Raw genomic sequence first — 16,298 nt, 5'->3', positions numbered from 1 at the left:
GGAATATATCAAGAGAAAAGCTCTGACAATCACCAAAAATAGACAGTCTAAGGACTCACAACACAGGGGCGGACGAGGGGGGGGGGGTTTCTGGGGTTTCCGGAACCCCCCCCCCCCCCCCAGCCAAAAAAAAAGTGTTTTTTGGGGGTATTAATCAGTGACAAAATCCAAAATCTGCTGCCTGAAACTGGTAATGATCATCCTCAGAATGCACCAGATTGCACCATTTTGCATCCTTTTTTTCAAATTTTTTCCGGGGGGGCATGCCCCCGGACCCCCCTAGCAAGCTAGGCGCTTTGCGCCGTCGGCTCGGCGCTTCGCGCCTTCACACCCATATCTTCACAATATACTTTTGGAAACCCCCCCCATAAAATGAACTGATCCGCCCCTGCAACACAAGACAAATCGCATGACAACTTAGAAAATACAGACACCTTAGACTTAAATAGAAGAGAACGTGTGATAGACAGAGAGAGGGGAGATTGTGGGGTATTTGAGACAGAAAATAACCAACAAACAAACCGTCACACTCAGTGTGCGAGTCAGAGATGGTAGCAGAAACTCAGTGACAAGCAGACACTGAGATACAGACATACAAACACACAGACACACCATCCCACCCCCTATCCCCACCCCATACCCCCACCCCTATCACACACACACACACACACACACACACACACACACACACACACACACACATACATACATACATACATACATACATACACACACATACATACACACACACACATACATACATACATACATACATACATACATACACACACGCATACACACACATACATACATACATACATACATATATATATACACATACAAACACGGTGACACGCATACACACACGCATACACACACACACAAACACACACACACACACACACATGCGCGCGCGCACACACACTCATACAAACGAGTGACAAGCCGAGCAAACACTGATATACTGACAGACAGACAGATACACAGACACACCATTCCCCCCGCCCCCCTCACCCCACACACAATATATGTCCAAGCTACGATTCACTTACCTGAAGATTAAAGGCACAGTAAGCCTCCCGTAAACCATCACAGATACTATCAGGCTTTTACGCACAGTACAAACACCCTTTCATTTGAACGCGCACCAAACGGGAACATCCTAGGTGCCCTACGTAAAGTGCGAGCAATTTTTAAAGAATTATTTTTGCAGATTGTCTCCTGCACTTTTTGGACCCATCCTGAACTCAGGTCAAAAATGAGTTACTTCCCTTCGTGTCTCATTCTAAACTGGCGATAGCCGTGGACCGATGATTATCAGAATGTTTTTGGACCGTGGTGCGTTTTTGCGCTAGACCTAACTTTTAAAATCTAAATAATAAATTGACAGCTTGTTAAACAAACATTCTTTAATCATAAAAGAATTCTTTTTTCATCAAGACAAGATCAGTACAATTCGAAGTTGTGAAAGTTTAAAAAAAGAAAAGCCCGGAAGCAGGGCAAGGGTCGTAGCAGACGACGGTTTATGCATATCGCCAGCTCCTCTCAACAGTCAAAAGCCATCGCTAGACTAGAGTTCTTGTTATGGGGGCCTGGCCCCCATTCATACGGTTAGTTTCGAGGTTGACCATTGGCAGCGCCATTTTGTTGTGAAATACGTCATCAGTTTGTGTACACAGGAAGTTGTGATATCCGTCACCCTATGGGAGGGGTCTTTGTCTGTGTCTCCCTCTGAGTCTCTCTGCTTCTTTCTTTCTATGTCTGTCTCTGTCAATGTGTGTGTGTCTCTCTCTCTCTCCCTCTCTCTCTCTCTCTCTCTCTCTCTCTCGCTTTCTCTCTCTCTCATCTGACTCTTGGCACACAGGTCAAAGCAGAGGTTAACTTGAGCGCACGTGTACCCAGCAGGAGGGGGGTGATTTCTTGAATTACCTGAGGGCGGTAAACATGTGTCTCAAAGCAGAGGTTGGGCTATTTTTAGACCATCAGTAGAAAATTGTGAAATCCGTCACCCTATGGGAGGGGTCAAGGCAAAATTGGTCATCACTGAGTTTGTGTAACACAGGAAGTTGTGAAATACGTCACCCTATGGATGTGAACCATAAAAACGTGCTATTGCAGATAAACTCACATCGAGTCGCATTCAAATTACTAACTGACGACTACATTGTGAAAAAGGGAAACTGGATCACACGAGTTCACGATGGCTCAGGGGTAAGATAAACTACGCAAAAATAAATTCTTTGAAAATTGTTCGCTCTTTACGTAGGGCACCTAGGATGTTCTCAAGCGGTGAGTGTTCAAATGAAAGGGTGTTTGTACTGTGTGTAAAAGCCTGACCGTATCTGTGATGGTTAACGGGAGGCTTACTGTGCCTTTAAGGCAACGGAAACAAAAGTGCTGGAACCTCAAATTTCACACGCACCGTTCGATCATCAGTGCTGAGATGATCTGCCTGTGACAAGAATTTCAGCGATGCTCATGATTGCATCAGTCTGCAAGTGCATCATACCTGGCATAAAGTATGTTACAGATGAGTGAGGAGGATGAAACTATGAAATTGTGCCTCTGACTATTAAATCTATAATGAGGAGTTGTGTGTCTGTCTGTCTGTCTGTCTGTCTCTCTCTGTCTCTGTCTCTGTCTCTCTCTCTCTCTCTCTCTCTCTCTCTCTCTCTCTCTCTCTCTCTCTCTCTCTCTCTCCTCCCCAACTGCCACTCTCGATAATGTTTTCGAATATGTTATACAGTTTGCATGCACATAATTGTTTTTGTTCATTAATATTTAACTACGTTGATTACCTTATAATTCTGTCTAATGTTGTTAAAATGGTTTTTCCCTATTTCGGGCGAGGGCTGGATGCACACACACACACACACACACACACGTACACACACACGTGTACACACACACACACACACACACACACACACAGAACATTTTCGGGTCGTCGACAGAAAGCTTACCTGAGAGAACCAGTTGAACTTCGCAGATGGAAGCAATAAAACTGCAAAAGGAGACTCCCACTTCTCTTGGTAACTTGCACGTGGTCTGTCCAGTTTTTCCAGTCGAGCTGACCAACCAAATTCTCAGGCCTAAATTTTCACAGAAATTCAGTTTATTCCCAAACACGGAACACTTGAACTGCAAAGTCCTTTCACTGGCAAACTCCACCAATTCCATTTTGAGTTTTCAGTAGTGCATTGACGACAAGATGCACAAAAATTCATGCCTTTAATCCTGAAGCTGTGCTGTGAGTGTTTAAGAGGGGAAATACCATGAGTGAAATTCGCCACGCCTCACTGCGTTCTGTCTGTGTCAGGAAAGGTGTGGTGCTCCCGTGAAAAGCGTGCAGCATACATGTGTAAGTCGAGAAAAAAACTTTGCTTGTTTGTTGGTTTGGTTTGTCTGTTTGCTTGTGTGTTTATTTTGTTGCTATTTTAGGGTAATAGTCGGATGAAAGGGAGGAGACTGGTGTGTGTGTGTGTCAGTGTGTGTCAGCCTGTGTGTGTGTATGCGCGCCCACAGGCAAAGGTGCTACATGTAGTAAACGTTTTTATTAATAAGTAGGTAGTGTAAGAGAGAGAGAGAGAGAGAGAGAGAGAGAGAGAGAGAGAGAAATCAGAACTTTATGACACAAGGTTAAAGGTTTTAGGCATAGCCTAATCTTCCAACCTGTCCTTTCAACATAATGTCATCAGACGACAAGTCGAAAACAAAAACAAGTCGCGTAAGGCGAAATTACTACATTTAGTCAAGCTGTCGAACTCACAGAATCAAACTGAACGCACTGCATTTTTTCACCAAGACCGCATACTCGTCGTTTCGTCAGCGCTGAGCGGGATTGCACGCTTTTCTGTACCTATCTTCGTTTTAAAGGCACAGTAAGCCTCCCGTAAACCATCACAGAGCTCCCCGAGCGTCTAAATACAGTACAAGCATACTTCCATTTGAACGCTCACCGAACGGGAACATCCTGGCTGCTTTCTGTCGAGCGTGAGACATTTTCAAAGAATTTATTTTCGTAGACTTGTTCCGTTAACAACAACGGCGCCTCGTTTTTGCGCTAGACCTAACTTTTAAAATCTAAATAATAAATTGACAGCTTGTTACACAAACATTCTTTAATCATAAAAGAATTCGTTTTTCATCAAGACAAGATCAGAACAATTCGAAGTTGTGAAAGTTTAAAAAAAGAAAAGCCCGGAAGCAGGCCGTCACGCAAGGGTCGTAGCAGACGACGGCCGGTTTATCAGTGCAAATCGCCGTTCCTCTCAACAGTCAAAAGCCATCGCTAGAGTTCTTGTGAACCACAGCCGTTGTTTCGTGCATAAAAACAACGTGCTATTGTAGATAAGCTCACGTCGAGTCGCATTCAAATGACTAACTATGACGACTGCATTAATTGTGAAAAGGGAAAACTGGATCACACGGGTTCACGATGGCTCAGGGGTAAGATAAACCACGCAAAAATAAATTCTTTGAAAATTGTTCGCTCTTTACGGAGGGCACCTAGGATGTTCTCAATTGGTGAGTGTTTAAATGAAATGGTGTTTGTACTGTGTGTAAAAGCCTGACCGTATCTGTGATGGTTTACGGGAGGCTTACTCTGCCTTTAACTTTCTGAGCTTGTTTACGGATAGTTTAGAGGTTGACCATGGGCAGCGCCATTTTGTTGTGAAATACGTCATCAGTTTGTGTACACAGGAAGTTGTGACATCCGTCACCCTTTGGGAGGTGTGAAGGCAACATTGTTCATCTGTAGAAAGTTGTGAAATCCGTCACCCTATGGGAGGGGTGACGTCAAAATTGGTCATCACAGAGTTTGTGTAACACAGGAAGTTGTGAAATACGTCACCCTATGGGAGGGGTGACGTCAAAATTGGTCATCACAGAGTTTGTGTAACACAGGAAGTTGTGAAATACGTCACCCTATGGGAGGGGTGACGTCAAAATTGTTCAACAAAAACATGATATGTCGCATTGTGCAGGGTCAACTGCAACAAACTCAAACCGAGCCATTCATACCTATCTGTATTTGAGTGACTTATATACCGACATTTTTATGTCTTATTTTCAGCACAGGTGTAGGAAAAATCATGAACCAAAATGTTATTTATTTTCTAATTTAACATTTTTTTTACAAATATGACCATGGTCTTTTAAACATACAGTGACATTAAACATTGTTATGTTAAAAAAAAGAAAAAAGAAAAAAAGCTTTTGTGCACAAATCAGAAAATACATTGTACATTTTACCTACAGGCCAAACAGTGTCTGTTGGCGGCAAAGGGCCCAGCAAGTTGCTATTTTTAGATCGATTAAAAGTTGTCAAGAACAGGCGCTTACATTTGGATGTGTCCACTGATAGTAGGTTTGGTTGTGATCAATCAGAATGATGTAGGAATACACATGCATGACAGTTTGGTATGATGACATGTAATTCAAATATGCTGAAATGTAATATTATACATGATATAATATTATTATGGCTGTTGCCATGACCATGAACCCCAAGAAAGGTTTAATGTTATGTAAAATCAAAATACCAAAATCAAGCACCTACTAATCTGGTCTCACGGTGCGGCTTGGACCTAAATATGGATGGACACGCAACTCGCTCAGCCAGCCAGCGCTGCGAGACTTACAGCGGCCAACTTCGCCGCGGCGCGCTCATTGGCTCAGCATTGAACTTGCGTCAAGGCCGATGCGCGTAGATTCCCAGAATGTTTACTTTCGGTTAGATTCTTCGACAGCATTCGCAGAGGTGACTGCCGTTACAGAGGTGACAGAGGTGAGTAAAACTGACCATCGAAAGGAAAATAAGATTCATATTGGTAATACTAATAACATACTTGCACAAGCATGTATCTACCAAAACTGTATGGGAGCACATAGTTGGAAAGGCGTGGTGAAGCGATCAAATCGAATCGTCCGTCAGTCAGTGCACTGATCAGCCACCACGATTGAACGTCACTGTCCGTATTTTGTATGTAAGCAGAGTTAAATCCTGATGTAGTTTACAAAAACAAAACAAAATCTCATTCCTGTTCCATTGTTATTCTTGTAGTTGTGATATGATATTCTAGTGAAACTGAAAGTAAGTGTTAAAAGCAGAAAAGCCGGACCGAATCAGGTAATTGGGTTGGGAAAGTTTTGCTAAGAAATCCTGTTATTTCCCTGGGTTAATAAGCATCTCTTTGTCCAACTATTTACACAATTTATTTGACTAGTTTGTGGTTTCAATTGAAATTATTGTTGTATTTATTTCTAGACTACAAGAACTTGCATTGATTGCATTTCATTGTTACAGCACAAAACACTGAATGACACATACTGATTGACGAGCATGCCAATAGCCTTCTCGTTTTACAGTATAGGTACTGATAGTTGTATACAAGTTTGAATATCACTTTGAACACTGCCACATTCAGTTCTTTTCATCATTGAATAATTTTGTTTCAGGAAGCAAGCACCACTTTTGTTGTTGATGAAAACCCCTGTACAGTCAGAAGTGTGTCAAGCTCAAAGTATTATTTCACAAAAGGTGAGAAGTTATTCGTTACATTTGCAACATTTATTGTTGAAAAATATTAAACATAAAGGCAGAATTTGTTTGTCTTGTGATTGTGATGCCTACAACTACACCCGCTTGTGATTTCTCAGTCAAGTTACTGCAGATTTGTGTATATTTCAGTCTCATGTGGTATTTGCCATATTTTTGTGTGAACATGTGTATTTTTCAAGACTTAGATTCTGTGATAACATAAAATACCATAACACATTTGATACCAGTGCATCATATAATATTTTTGGATAATTCTCATTACGCATGATTTTTTATTGTGTCACTGTGTGTACATTTACATGTGTTTTTAAATGTCAACAGGTGACAGTTCCACTTTTGGAAGAGGTGTGCAGTGAGATTGCAGAAAATGAATGCCTGTCAGCTGATCTGTGAAGCACCATTTGTCCGCCCCCTGTCGATATTTATCGACTAAGTTCCTTGTATCTATATGTTTTTGGAATGAGAAACCGACAAGGAATAAGATGAAATTTTGTTTTTAAATCGATTTCGGACATTTTATTTTAATCATAATTTTTATATTTTTAATTTTTGAGAGCTTGTTTTTAATCCGAATAGAACATATTTATATGTTTTTGGAATCAGAAAATGATGAAGAATAAGATGAACGTTTATTTTGGATCGTTTAAAAAAAAATTTAATTACAATTTTCAGGTTTTTAATGACCAAAGTCATTAGCTAATTTTTAAGCCTCCAAGCTGAAATGCAATACCAAAGTCCGGCCTTCGTCGAAGATTGCTTGGCCAAAATTGCAATCAATTTGATTGAAAAATGAAGGTGTGACAGTGCCGCCTCAACGTTTACAAAAATCCGGATATGACGTCATCAAAGACAATAAAAGAAAAACACATCTGGGGATTTCATACCCAGGAACTCTCATGTAAAATTTCATAAAGATCGGTCCAGTAGTTTACTCTGAATCGCTCTACACACACACACACACACACTCACACACACACACACACACATACACCACGACCCTCGTCTCGATTTCCCCCTCTACGTTAAAATATTTAGTCAAAACTTGACTAAATGATTGTAAAAAAAAATTTTTTTTTAAAAAGCAGCAATGCATCGTTACATTGGGCCATAAACAGGCAGTTTAGTTTCAAGAAGAAGGGCGAAGGGGTCGAGGAAGTACGCATTCAGATTCACTACACATACATATATACTGTTCAAAAAAAGAAACGCATAGCTTGTAATATTTGGTTAATTTAGTTATATGGCTACAAGGATATCCACCAAACTGCAGAAAATGTTTATCTGGTCGTCGACCTTTCGTCCATTGCCACAAGTGAGCTCTGCACGTGACGCATGCGTTATCAGTGGCTACAATGTCAAAATTGCTCATTTGGCATGACCACTCGTCATGCTTCAGTGTAATCTCGTGAAACTCGGGGAATATTGAGCTCTCACCATGTCTTCCAAAACCCATAAAAGCGGATTGTTCGCCACAAAGAAATCAGACGACAATTCAGCGACGAAAGATGGCCCGATTGAGCAGAGAAGACCGCCAAATTGCATTGGGTCGTTTACAAGCAGGCCAAAGTCAAAGTGCAATCGCCAGGCACTTCCACGTGTCCCAGAGCACCATCAGTAGACTGTGGGTCAGGTTTCAAGCCAATGGCTCCGTTGCTGACTTGCCACGAGCGGGAAGACCAAGGGCGACAACTGCTGCTCACGACCGCTTCATACGGCTCCGCCACCTCCGGAATCGTTTCCTGTCGGCCTCATCTTCTGTCCAGGCTCTCCCCGGGCCACACCGATTATCGGACCAGACCGTGCGGAACCGCCTGCATGAAGCTGGTTTGAGAGCTCGCAGACCTCACAGAGGAGCTGTCCTCACCCGCCGCCATCGCCAGAACCGAGTGCAGTGGGGCAACCAGCACCTTCGCTGGACCGTCCGGAATCACTGGAGACACGTGTGGTTCAGCGACGAGTCCTACTTCCTGCTCCAGCGACATGATGGTCGGAGGAGGGTCTACCGGAGAGTAAACGAACGTTACGCGCCCAACTGTGTGGATGAGGCACCCGTTCATGGTGGTGGAGGCGTCATGGTGTGGGGGGCGATCAATACCGCTGGAAGGAGCACCCTGGTGCACGTCCAAGGGCGCATAACTGCCCAGCGATACGTGGAGGAAATTCTGCGCCCACACGCCCTTCCTCTTCTGGCTGACCAGGATGCCATATTCCAGCAGGACAACGCTCGCCCGCACACAGCACGACTCACCACCCAGTTCCTCACCGACCACCATGTCCAGGTGCTTCCCTGGCCATCCATGTCGCCAGACATGAACCCGATAGAACACCTCTGGGATGAATTGGACAGACGTGTGCGCAGGCGAGAAGAAGCGCCGGCAAATCACCGCGATCTATTGCAGGCACTTTAGGAGGAGTGGGACACCATCCCACAGCAAGATATCCGGCATCTGATCCAGTCCATGCCCAGAAGGTGCCAGGCAGTTGTTGCTGCTCAAGGCAGTCACACCCCCTACTGACTTGACAGCCTCGGCACCCAATCGTATTGATTGACTGATTGATTTGAAGATGCAAATGAACTGTGTGTGCATTCAACTGTATCCATACCAAATTTCAAACAAATAATCTAAATATTGGATTTTCTGTTATTTTTTTCGAAAAATAAAACAAATTTGGCAAGTAGCAACTATGCGTTTCTTTTTTTGAACAGTATACAATGAAAAACTTAAGAGCATTGCATACATAATCAGAATACTCAATACAAAATAGATTTCAGGGGTCAGTTTATATTGTCATCAAGTGTGTGTGTGCACCCGCCTTTTAAAGGCTTTTAAAGATGTGGATCGTTTGATTTCAATTGGTAAAGAGTTCCACAGAGATGGTCCTGAAAAAGCAAAGCTTGATCTATAAAGATCTATACGAGGAATTGGTGGGAGTAAATTGTGAGACCCATACCTCTTCGAAACGTGTCTAAAATACGATTGCACATATTTGGGCACATAACTGCTGAAAAAGAGAGAGAGAGAGAGAGAGAGAGAGAGAGAGAGAGAGAGAGAGAGAGAGAGAGAGAGAGAGAGAGAGAGAGAGAGAGGACTAGGTGATGGTGGGGATAGAAACACAGGCAAACATCCACAGAAACTTGATAATGTTCGCTCTCAATGGAACAAAACCAACAATCTGTGTAATTCCAGAGGCTGTGAAACGGCCAGCAACCTTTCTTGTTTTTCCCTGTCTGACTGAAGCTCAACAGTGTGGCAGACTAGCGACATGTGTGCGCAGTCAGACAAATGCACACAAATCAATTTGTCTGGTGAAGCGAAATGACACCAAGAAGTACAAGTCAAATATTGGAGACTTGGACAAGAGCTGAAATAGAGAAGGGGTCTGGCACCAAGTCTCATGTGACTTGATCGGGACGCAAATTTGTAGTGGTGGTGGTGGTGGGGGCGGGGGCGTCTCTCTCTCTGTCTCTTGTCGTCGTGTGCGCGTTTTTGTGTGTGTGTGTGTTTGTGTTTGTGTGTGTGTGTGTGTGTGTGTGTGTTTGAGCGTTTGTGTGTGTGTGTGTGTGTGTGAGTGTGAGTGTGTGCGTGCGTGTGTTTGTGTGAGTGAAATATTGTGGTCTGGAACCAAGTGTGTGAAAGTTTCGAGGTATGGTGTCGGGGAAATGGACACGAATTGTTGGGGGGGGGGGGATTTGGGGGGGGGGGGGGGGAGTGGGGAGGGGGGATGTCCAAGATCCAGTCGAGGAATGATGGATGAAGAGTGGTACTGAACATTCTAATTCTCTCTCCCTCTCCCTTCCTCTGGTTTCAGCGTACGTGCGTGTGCGTTAAATGTGACTGTCAATTTTGGATGCAAGTCTCATGATCCGAGCTACGGTATCGGAGAGTGGGGAACAATTTCGTGGGAGAAGGGATGACAAAGATTGGCCCTGAGAAAGAGATTTTTTCTTTTTTTCCTCTCTATCGCTCTTTTTGTACTTGAATTGATACCAGCAACAGTAACTGAACGCGATGCCATCCACAGGCGTCTCGGCTTCAGAACAACGATGTTAGTTCCACGCTGAATTATTGCATCTAGTTATATTATTTCTTCAAGAGACTTGTTTATCGCACACAATCCTACCTTGCCTCTTCCGTCCCATATCGGCCCACCTAAAAAAAATAAAAAAAAAGTTTCGAGAAAGTTTCTAAAGAGAACTTTTTCCAACTGCACTTGCACAAAAGAAGGTATTTTCTTCTCTTTACAAAAATAAATTAGTCGCAGAACTTTAAATACGTTTGCAGCACAATTATTTAGACGACACTACCACTTTGATCCCTTTCTGTGTCCCTGTGTGTGTGTGTGTGTGTGTGTGTGTGTGACTTTTTTCTCCCCCTTTTCGCTCTCTTTTTTTAACTGCAACTACAGGTCTCCCTCCTGAGATGTCTACGACGGTAACGAACCCGAACCGCGACTGTAGAACGTGATGCGCGAGAGAAAAATAAGTTTCTTTTCAGCAGGACAAGAATCGTGTTTTTCCAAGCCAATTAACTGTCTGCAAGTTTGCTGTGGTCAGGAAGTCAGCGAAAATGGCGTCCACCCAGAGAAAACTTCCGTCAGACAATCACGTGTCTGAGGGCTTGTTTGACCGAGATCGCGCGAGATTAACAAGAAGGGGAGACCCTTGCTGGAGGAAGGAGTCAGATGCCAGGACATCCGAGACTGTTTGGTCCTGGTTAAACTAGAGAGAATTGTGAATGTAGTCTCCCACAGGCGGCGGATTCAATCGAATTGTTTTATAGTGGGGAGTTTGGCTTTCGTTATCTCCCTTGTTTACGACTTTTTTTGCCCCACGACCTCAGATGTCTGCTCTGACTTGACGACGCTCAATCGAAACTTGTTTCAAATCGCTCAAAATTAAACGTGTGTCGACGTTTCGGTCGAACTGTCGAAATTTATCACGCTTTCAACACACCCAATTTTGACACATTTCCAAAAAATATCATTAAATATCTGATGCACTTACATTAAATTGGTTTGCTTTTGTGAAATATTTGATTCTTAAATGTTTCTAATTAACATAACATGTACGAGGGTAATTTTAACACATAATCCAAATATTTTCAAAGAAAATGGTATATTATTGGATTTCGGAAAAAGTTTTGCTCTTTGAGACACCAACACACTTTTGGGTGGGGTTGGAAACACACTTCCAGGTAGAAAACGGTTCATGGGAAACAACTCATCCTTTCTGGCCTATTTAGCAAACTGGCAGTGGAAACGATTGCCTCCCTTTACCTGTCTCTGGTGTCTGTGAATTTTTTTTAATACATTTTTCTTCCTACCGCCAGTATACTGGTGCTATGTCAGGTAAATGATCTTATTACAGACGGAATGGAGTTCCACACCATAGAGCTAGAGAAGGCTTGACTAGTTTTGAACAGATCAATCCTGGGTATTGGTGGTAGAAAATTGATAGAGAGAGTGAGAGAGAGAGAGAGAGAGAGAGAGAGAGAGAGAGAGAGAGAGAGAGAGAGAGAGAGAGAAGAGAGAGAGAGAGAGAGAGAGTTGATAAACAAAATAACCCCCCCCCCACACACACACACACACAAAAGAAGTATATTGTCTCGCGTGCAAGAACTTTATAGCCCAGACTCCCCACCCATCTCGCAACCCCGGCCATCTCCTCACGTCTCTCATCCCCTCTCCACTTGAATTTTTAGTTCATAAAAAAAAGAGTTTCATTTGTGAAAATTATTTGTTGTGCCTTTCGTCTTTAAAGGGGCAAAAAATAGCTTCCATTTTCCCTCTTTGCCATGCCTTTCGATCCATTTTGGTGACCTAGCCACATAAGCATGGCAAAGAAGGAAAATCAAAAGTTTCTATGTGTCCCTTTAAACCTGTAATTCTAAGAATTTTGAGTTGGGAATACTCAAGAAGAATCATTACATTTTTGAAGATTATAAATAATTTTTGTCTTTGGACATTTAATTTGAATTTTGAGTTGAGAACAATAAAGAAGACATGTTCAATGTATGAAACGTATTACTTGTTGAGTTTGTATTCATTGGGCTGGGGTATAAATATCAATTTCACTAAAGATTTAGTATCATTGTATCAAAATATTGTTCCATATACATACAGACATACACACAGACAGATGGACAAAGTGAATCCAGTATACCCCCCTCCAACTTCGTTGGGCTGGGGTATACATATTGTTCCATATCTGACTACATTTCACGGGTGAAGCAAGTTTACCTTTAGTAGAGTTTCAGAACAATCATGTAAATTTAAGTAAGCTTTCAGAACAATCACGTATGAGGGCTTACATGTTTACGATGAAATAAATAGTAGACTTTCAGAACAATCATGTAATAGTCACTTTTCAGAACAATCACGCGTAACACACGTGTCCTCTCGTTGAATGCGTCTGATCCTCACTTATTTAATTGAATGTTGAATCCGGTACCAGTCGTCTCATTAACTCTCGCAGTCAGGTGGATCTAGTTTGCCGAGACTATTGATATGAGCGATCCAGTGAAGGAAGGGACGTAACTAGGACTGCGATGTTGAAAGAGTGTGTTCTCGTGTGCACACAAGACAAATCAAGCGGGATCGGTAAGAACAGCAGTTGTTTGAACCGGCTGTGAGGCGCTGAATTGCCCTCAGCCTTGTAGCATTTCTGGAAAGTCCTGATTGATTGATCGGAGTAACAGTGCCCCTCCTCTCTCTCTGTTCGTATTTGTGTGTGTGTGTGTGTGTGTGTGTGTGTGTGTGTGTGTGTGTGTGTGTGTGTGTATGTGTGTGTGTGTGTGTGTGAGAGAGAGAGAGAGAGAGAGAGAGAGAGAGAGAGAGAGAGAGAGAGAGAGAGAGAGAGAGAGAGAGAGAGAGAACAACATCCCAAAATTTGCAATGTTTATTTCAATTTTAAGAACATGAAGTACAATTTACAAAATACACATACAGAACACACAACCTTTATCCAAAATAAGAGCAAAGAATAAGGACGTTGAGCGCTGCTGACAGTTGGACGGATTTCTAACGGAATGTACAATCTCATACGTTCACATCAAGACTACAACTGCTACCCTAAGACAAAACAATAAACCAGGCACCACATCTTTAATTCTACAAAGATTAGCAAGATCTAGATGTGGCACTTTTCACGTGTACGGGAAAGTGTACGGGTAACGTCATCAAATCTAGTTTTAACGTCACGCGTTTGCCAAGATCTGCAGTCTTGGTGGGAGCAAAACAACGTATGATTTGGAACATTAGAGAAATAAGTGAGTCACGGGTGACGCAATATCTACACGTACGCGTACAGGTCTTTGCTACACGTTCGATCATCTAGAACACTGTAATATTTACTGATCATGGACGCTTACAATTCTCCTTACTTTTCTCTTGATATGTCGGGTATGAACCGTGTAGGCCGGAGTCAACCCATCTGTAGACGAGTCAAAATATGTGTTGATATTTCAAGCATAATCTCCGACTTGCAATGAAAACAAAACAAAAAGAAAGCATTCACAAATAGTCATACATTCCATTCTTTCTCAGCCAAGGACGGACACATCAAAATATTGTTTATAACATAACGAAAACAGGTTAAGACACATCTGTACAAAAGTTCACGGCATATCACAGGCTAATTGGGTAACTCTGTCAAATGGCATTCCACATTTTCTGCTTCAGTCACAACATTCCCACACAACCGAAGTTTAAACAATCAAATAACTTAGAGAATCCTCTTGAAAATGAAGACAAAATAAGAAAAGGCTACGAAGCCCTTTTACCCACATGCTCATAACTTAACCAGATACTGTTGCTAGGATTCTTAAAGTTCTCTCCCTTGCATCGGGATGAATACCAACAACAAACCCCAACCGTCAAATCCAATTTCAAAATCATCAATAGGATTTATTCTTCACAGCAACAGCTGTAACCAAACCAAACAAAACAAAACAAAACAAAACAAAAAATCTAGAGCCATCTGTCAAGAAACAGACAAGAAAAGACACGCCTCCACAACAACAGTCCAATCGGCGCACAAAAGACACGCCTCCACAACATCAGTCCAATCGGCGCACAAAAGACACGCCTCCACAACAACAGTCCAATCGGCGCACAAAAGACACGCCTCCACAACAACAGTCCAATCGGCGCACAAAAGACACGCCTCCACAACATCAGTCCAATCGGCGCGCAACACTTGCCCGAAAAGGGCGTGGCTCCAACAGCGCAGTGGCATTGCTTGGACATTTCAAAGGGGCGTGGTTTAGAAGTGCATGTGGCCTAAAGGGGGTGTGGTCTACTAGGCCCGTTCCTTTCTGCCCCCTGAGCGTGGTTTGGTAGCATCCCCGGCCCCTCCAGATGTCGCCCCGACGTTGCCCGAGGGCCGCTCTCTCTCCTTCTGGTACTCCATCTGGATCTTGGATTCAATCTTCTCCCAGTCGATCTCGATCTGCAACCAGAAGCAATACGACCATTACTTGTGTGACTCGCTGCGTTTAAATACCGACGCTTGTTGATTTCAATCTGGTTCGAGCTTACAACATTTCTGGCACTCCATTTTGGATCTTCTCCCAGTCTGACAATGCCATTTGTTTGACTGGACGTGTTTGAATGCTGACGTGTTTGGATTTTGTCAATGGCAATCTGCAAAGGAAATACATGTACAACGATTGTGTTTTGGTAATTCTTTTGAATCTCCTCAAAGCCGATCTCAGACTGGCCTTGTATAAATACCAACGCTTGTAGATTTGTGAATCTGAATCTGCAACGAACAGAAATACATCGATTACTTTTCTTTTTTTCAAATATCGGATACTTCTTTGGGATCTTCTGCAAGTTGATCTGAATCTGCAACGGTAAGAAATACACCAATGATTTGTTTGACTGGCCGTGTATGAATAATAATATGACGCTTCTGGGTTTCAATCTTGTTAGGTGAAAGCATTTCTGGTAATTCATTTGGATCTTGGATTCCATCTGCTCCCAGTCAATACGAACGGCAAACAAACACGGCTCATTTGTTCGACTGGCTGTGTTATCAACACTGACGTTCATGGGTTTTAATCTTGTTAGACCTTGGGACGCTTTGTGAAGTTTGTTCATGAATGGGAGGTATGGCTTTAAGTAACTGCTGAAAGAGAGAGGAGAGGGGCGGACGGGAAACAGAGAGAGAGAGAGAGAGAGAGAGAGAGAGAGAGAGAGAGAGAGAGAGAGAGAGAGAGAGAGAGAGAGAGAGAGAGAGAGAGACACAGAGACAGAGACAGAGAAACAGAGAGAGAGAGAGAGCAACAGAGAGAGACACAGACATAGAGAATGACAAAAACAGAGACGCCCACAAGAACTTGGTAAAAGTGTGTTTATAAAGTCACTAAATGAACAATGACTATCAAGCAAGCAAACGCAAAATCTAAAACAAAACAAAACAAAAAACACACCACGTAACCAATGTACGTATTGTATTGAGAACATTCTGACCTGTTTGAAAATACCACCTTCACAAATTTCAACCCTCCTCCCGCCCCCAAATTTCTGTCCACCCGACCTAAATAAAAACTTGGTCTTGCACTACTGCCCTCTTCTCGTCTCGGCAATCTTATCAACCGCTCTCTGTCGCTCGACTGCCTGTAGCTTGTCGCATAATCTATTGGATTGAATGTGTCAGCACAATTAGGAGAGTGACGGCAAGCCGCCATGGCATTTTTCGTGTCATTTGTTTAAGTCTTTTTTTATTTTA

The 16,298-nt window shown here is 42.8% G+C and overlaps 1 protein-coding gene and 1 long non-coding RNA gene across 2 annotated transcripts in view; one reads left to right on the top strand and one right to left on the bottom strand.

Annotated features, from left to right (window-relative positions):
- The first annotated feature begins 4,642 nt into the window (after positions 1-4,642).
- On the top strand, positions 4,643-7,004 carry LOC138983801 (uncharacterized). The gene is made up of 3 exons (XR_011461260.1): positions 4,643-5,791; positions 6,463-6,544; positions 6,887-7,004. It is a non-coding gene; the product is annotated as an uncharacterized lncRNA (long non-coding RNA).
- A 6,445-nt stretch (positions 7,005-13,449) lies between these two features.
- Positions 13,450-16,298, bottom strand: part of LOC138983790 (intraflagellar transport protein 80 homolog) — a 57,745-nt gene continuing 54,896 nt past the window's right edge. The window contains exon 18 of the mRNA XM_070357117.1: positions 13,450-15,014. Coding sequence (XP_070213218.1) covers positions 14,865-15,014 — 150 coding nt within the window. The 3' untranslated portion in view covers positions 13,450-14,864. The remainder of the gene's footprint in view (positions 15,015-16,298) is intronic.

This window comes from Littorina saxatilis, linkage group LG13 (genome assembly GCF_037325665.1).
Source record: "Littorina saxatilis isolate snail1 linkage group LG13, US_GU_Lsax_2.0, whole genome shotgun sequence".
Taxonomy (NCBI): Eukaryota; Metazoa; Mollusca; class Gastropoda; order Littorinimorpha; family Littorinidae; genus Littorina; species Littorina saxatilis.
This window is presented reverse-complemented; position numbering and strand designations above follow the sequence as displayed.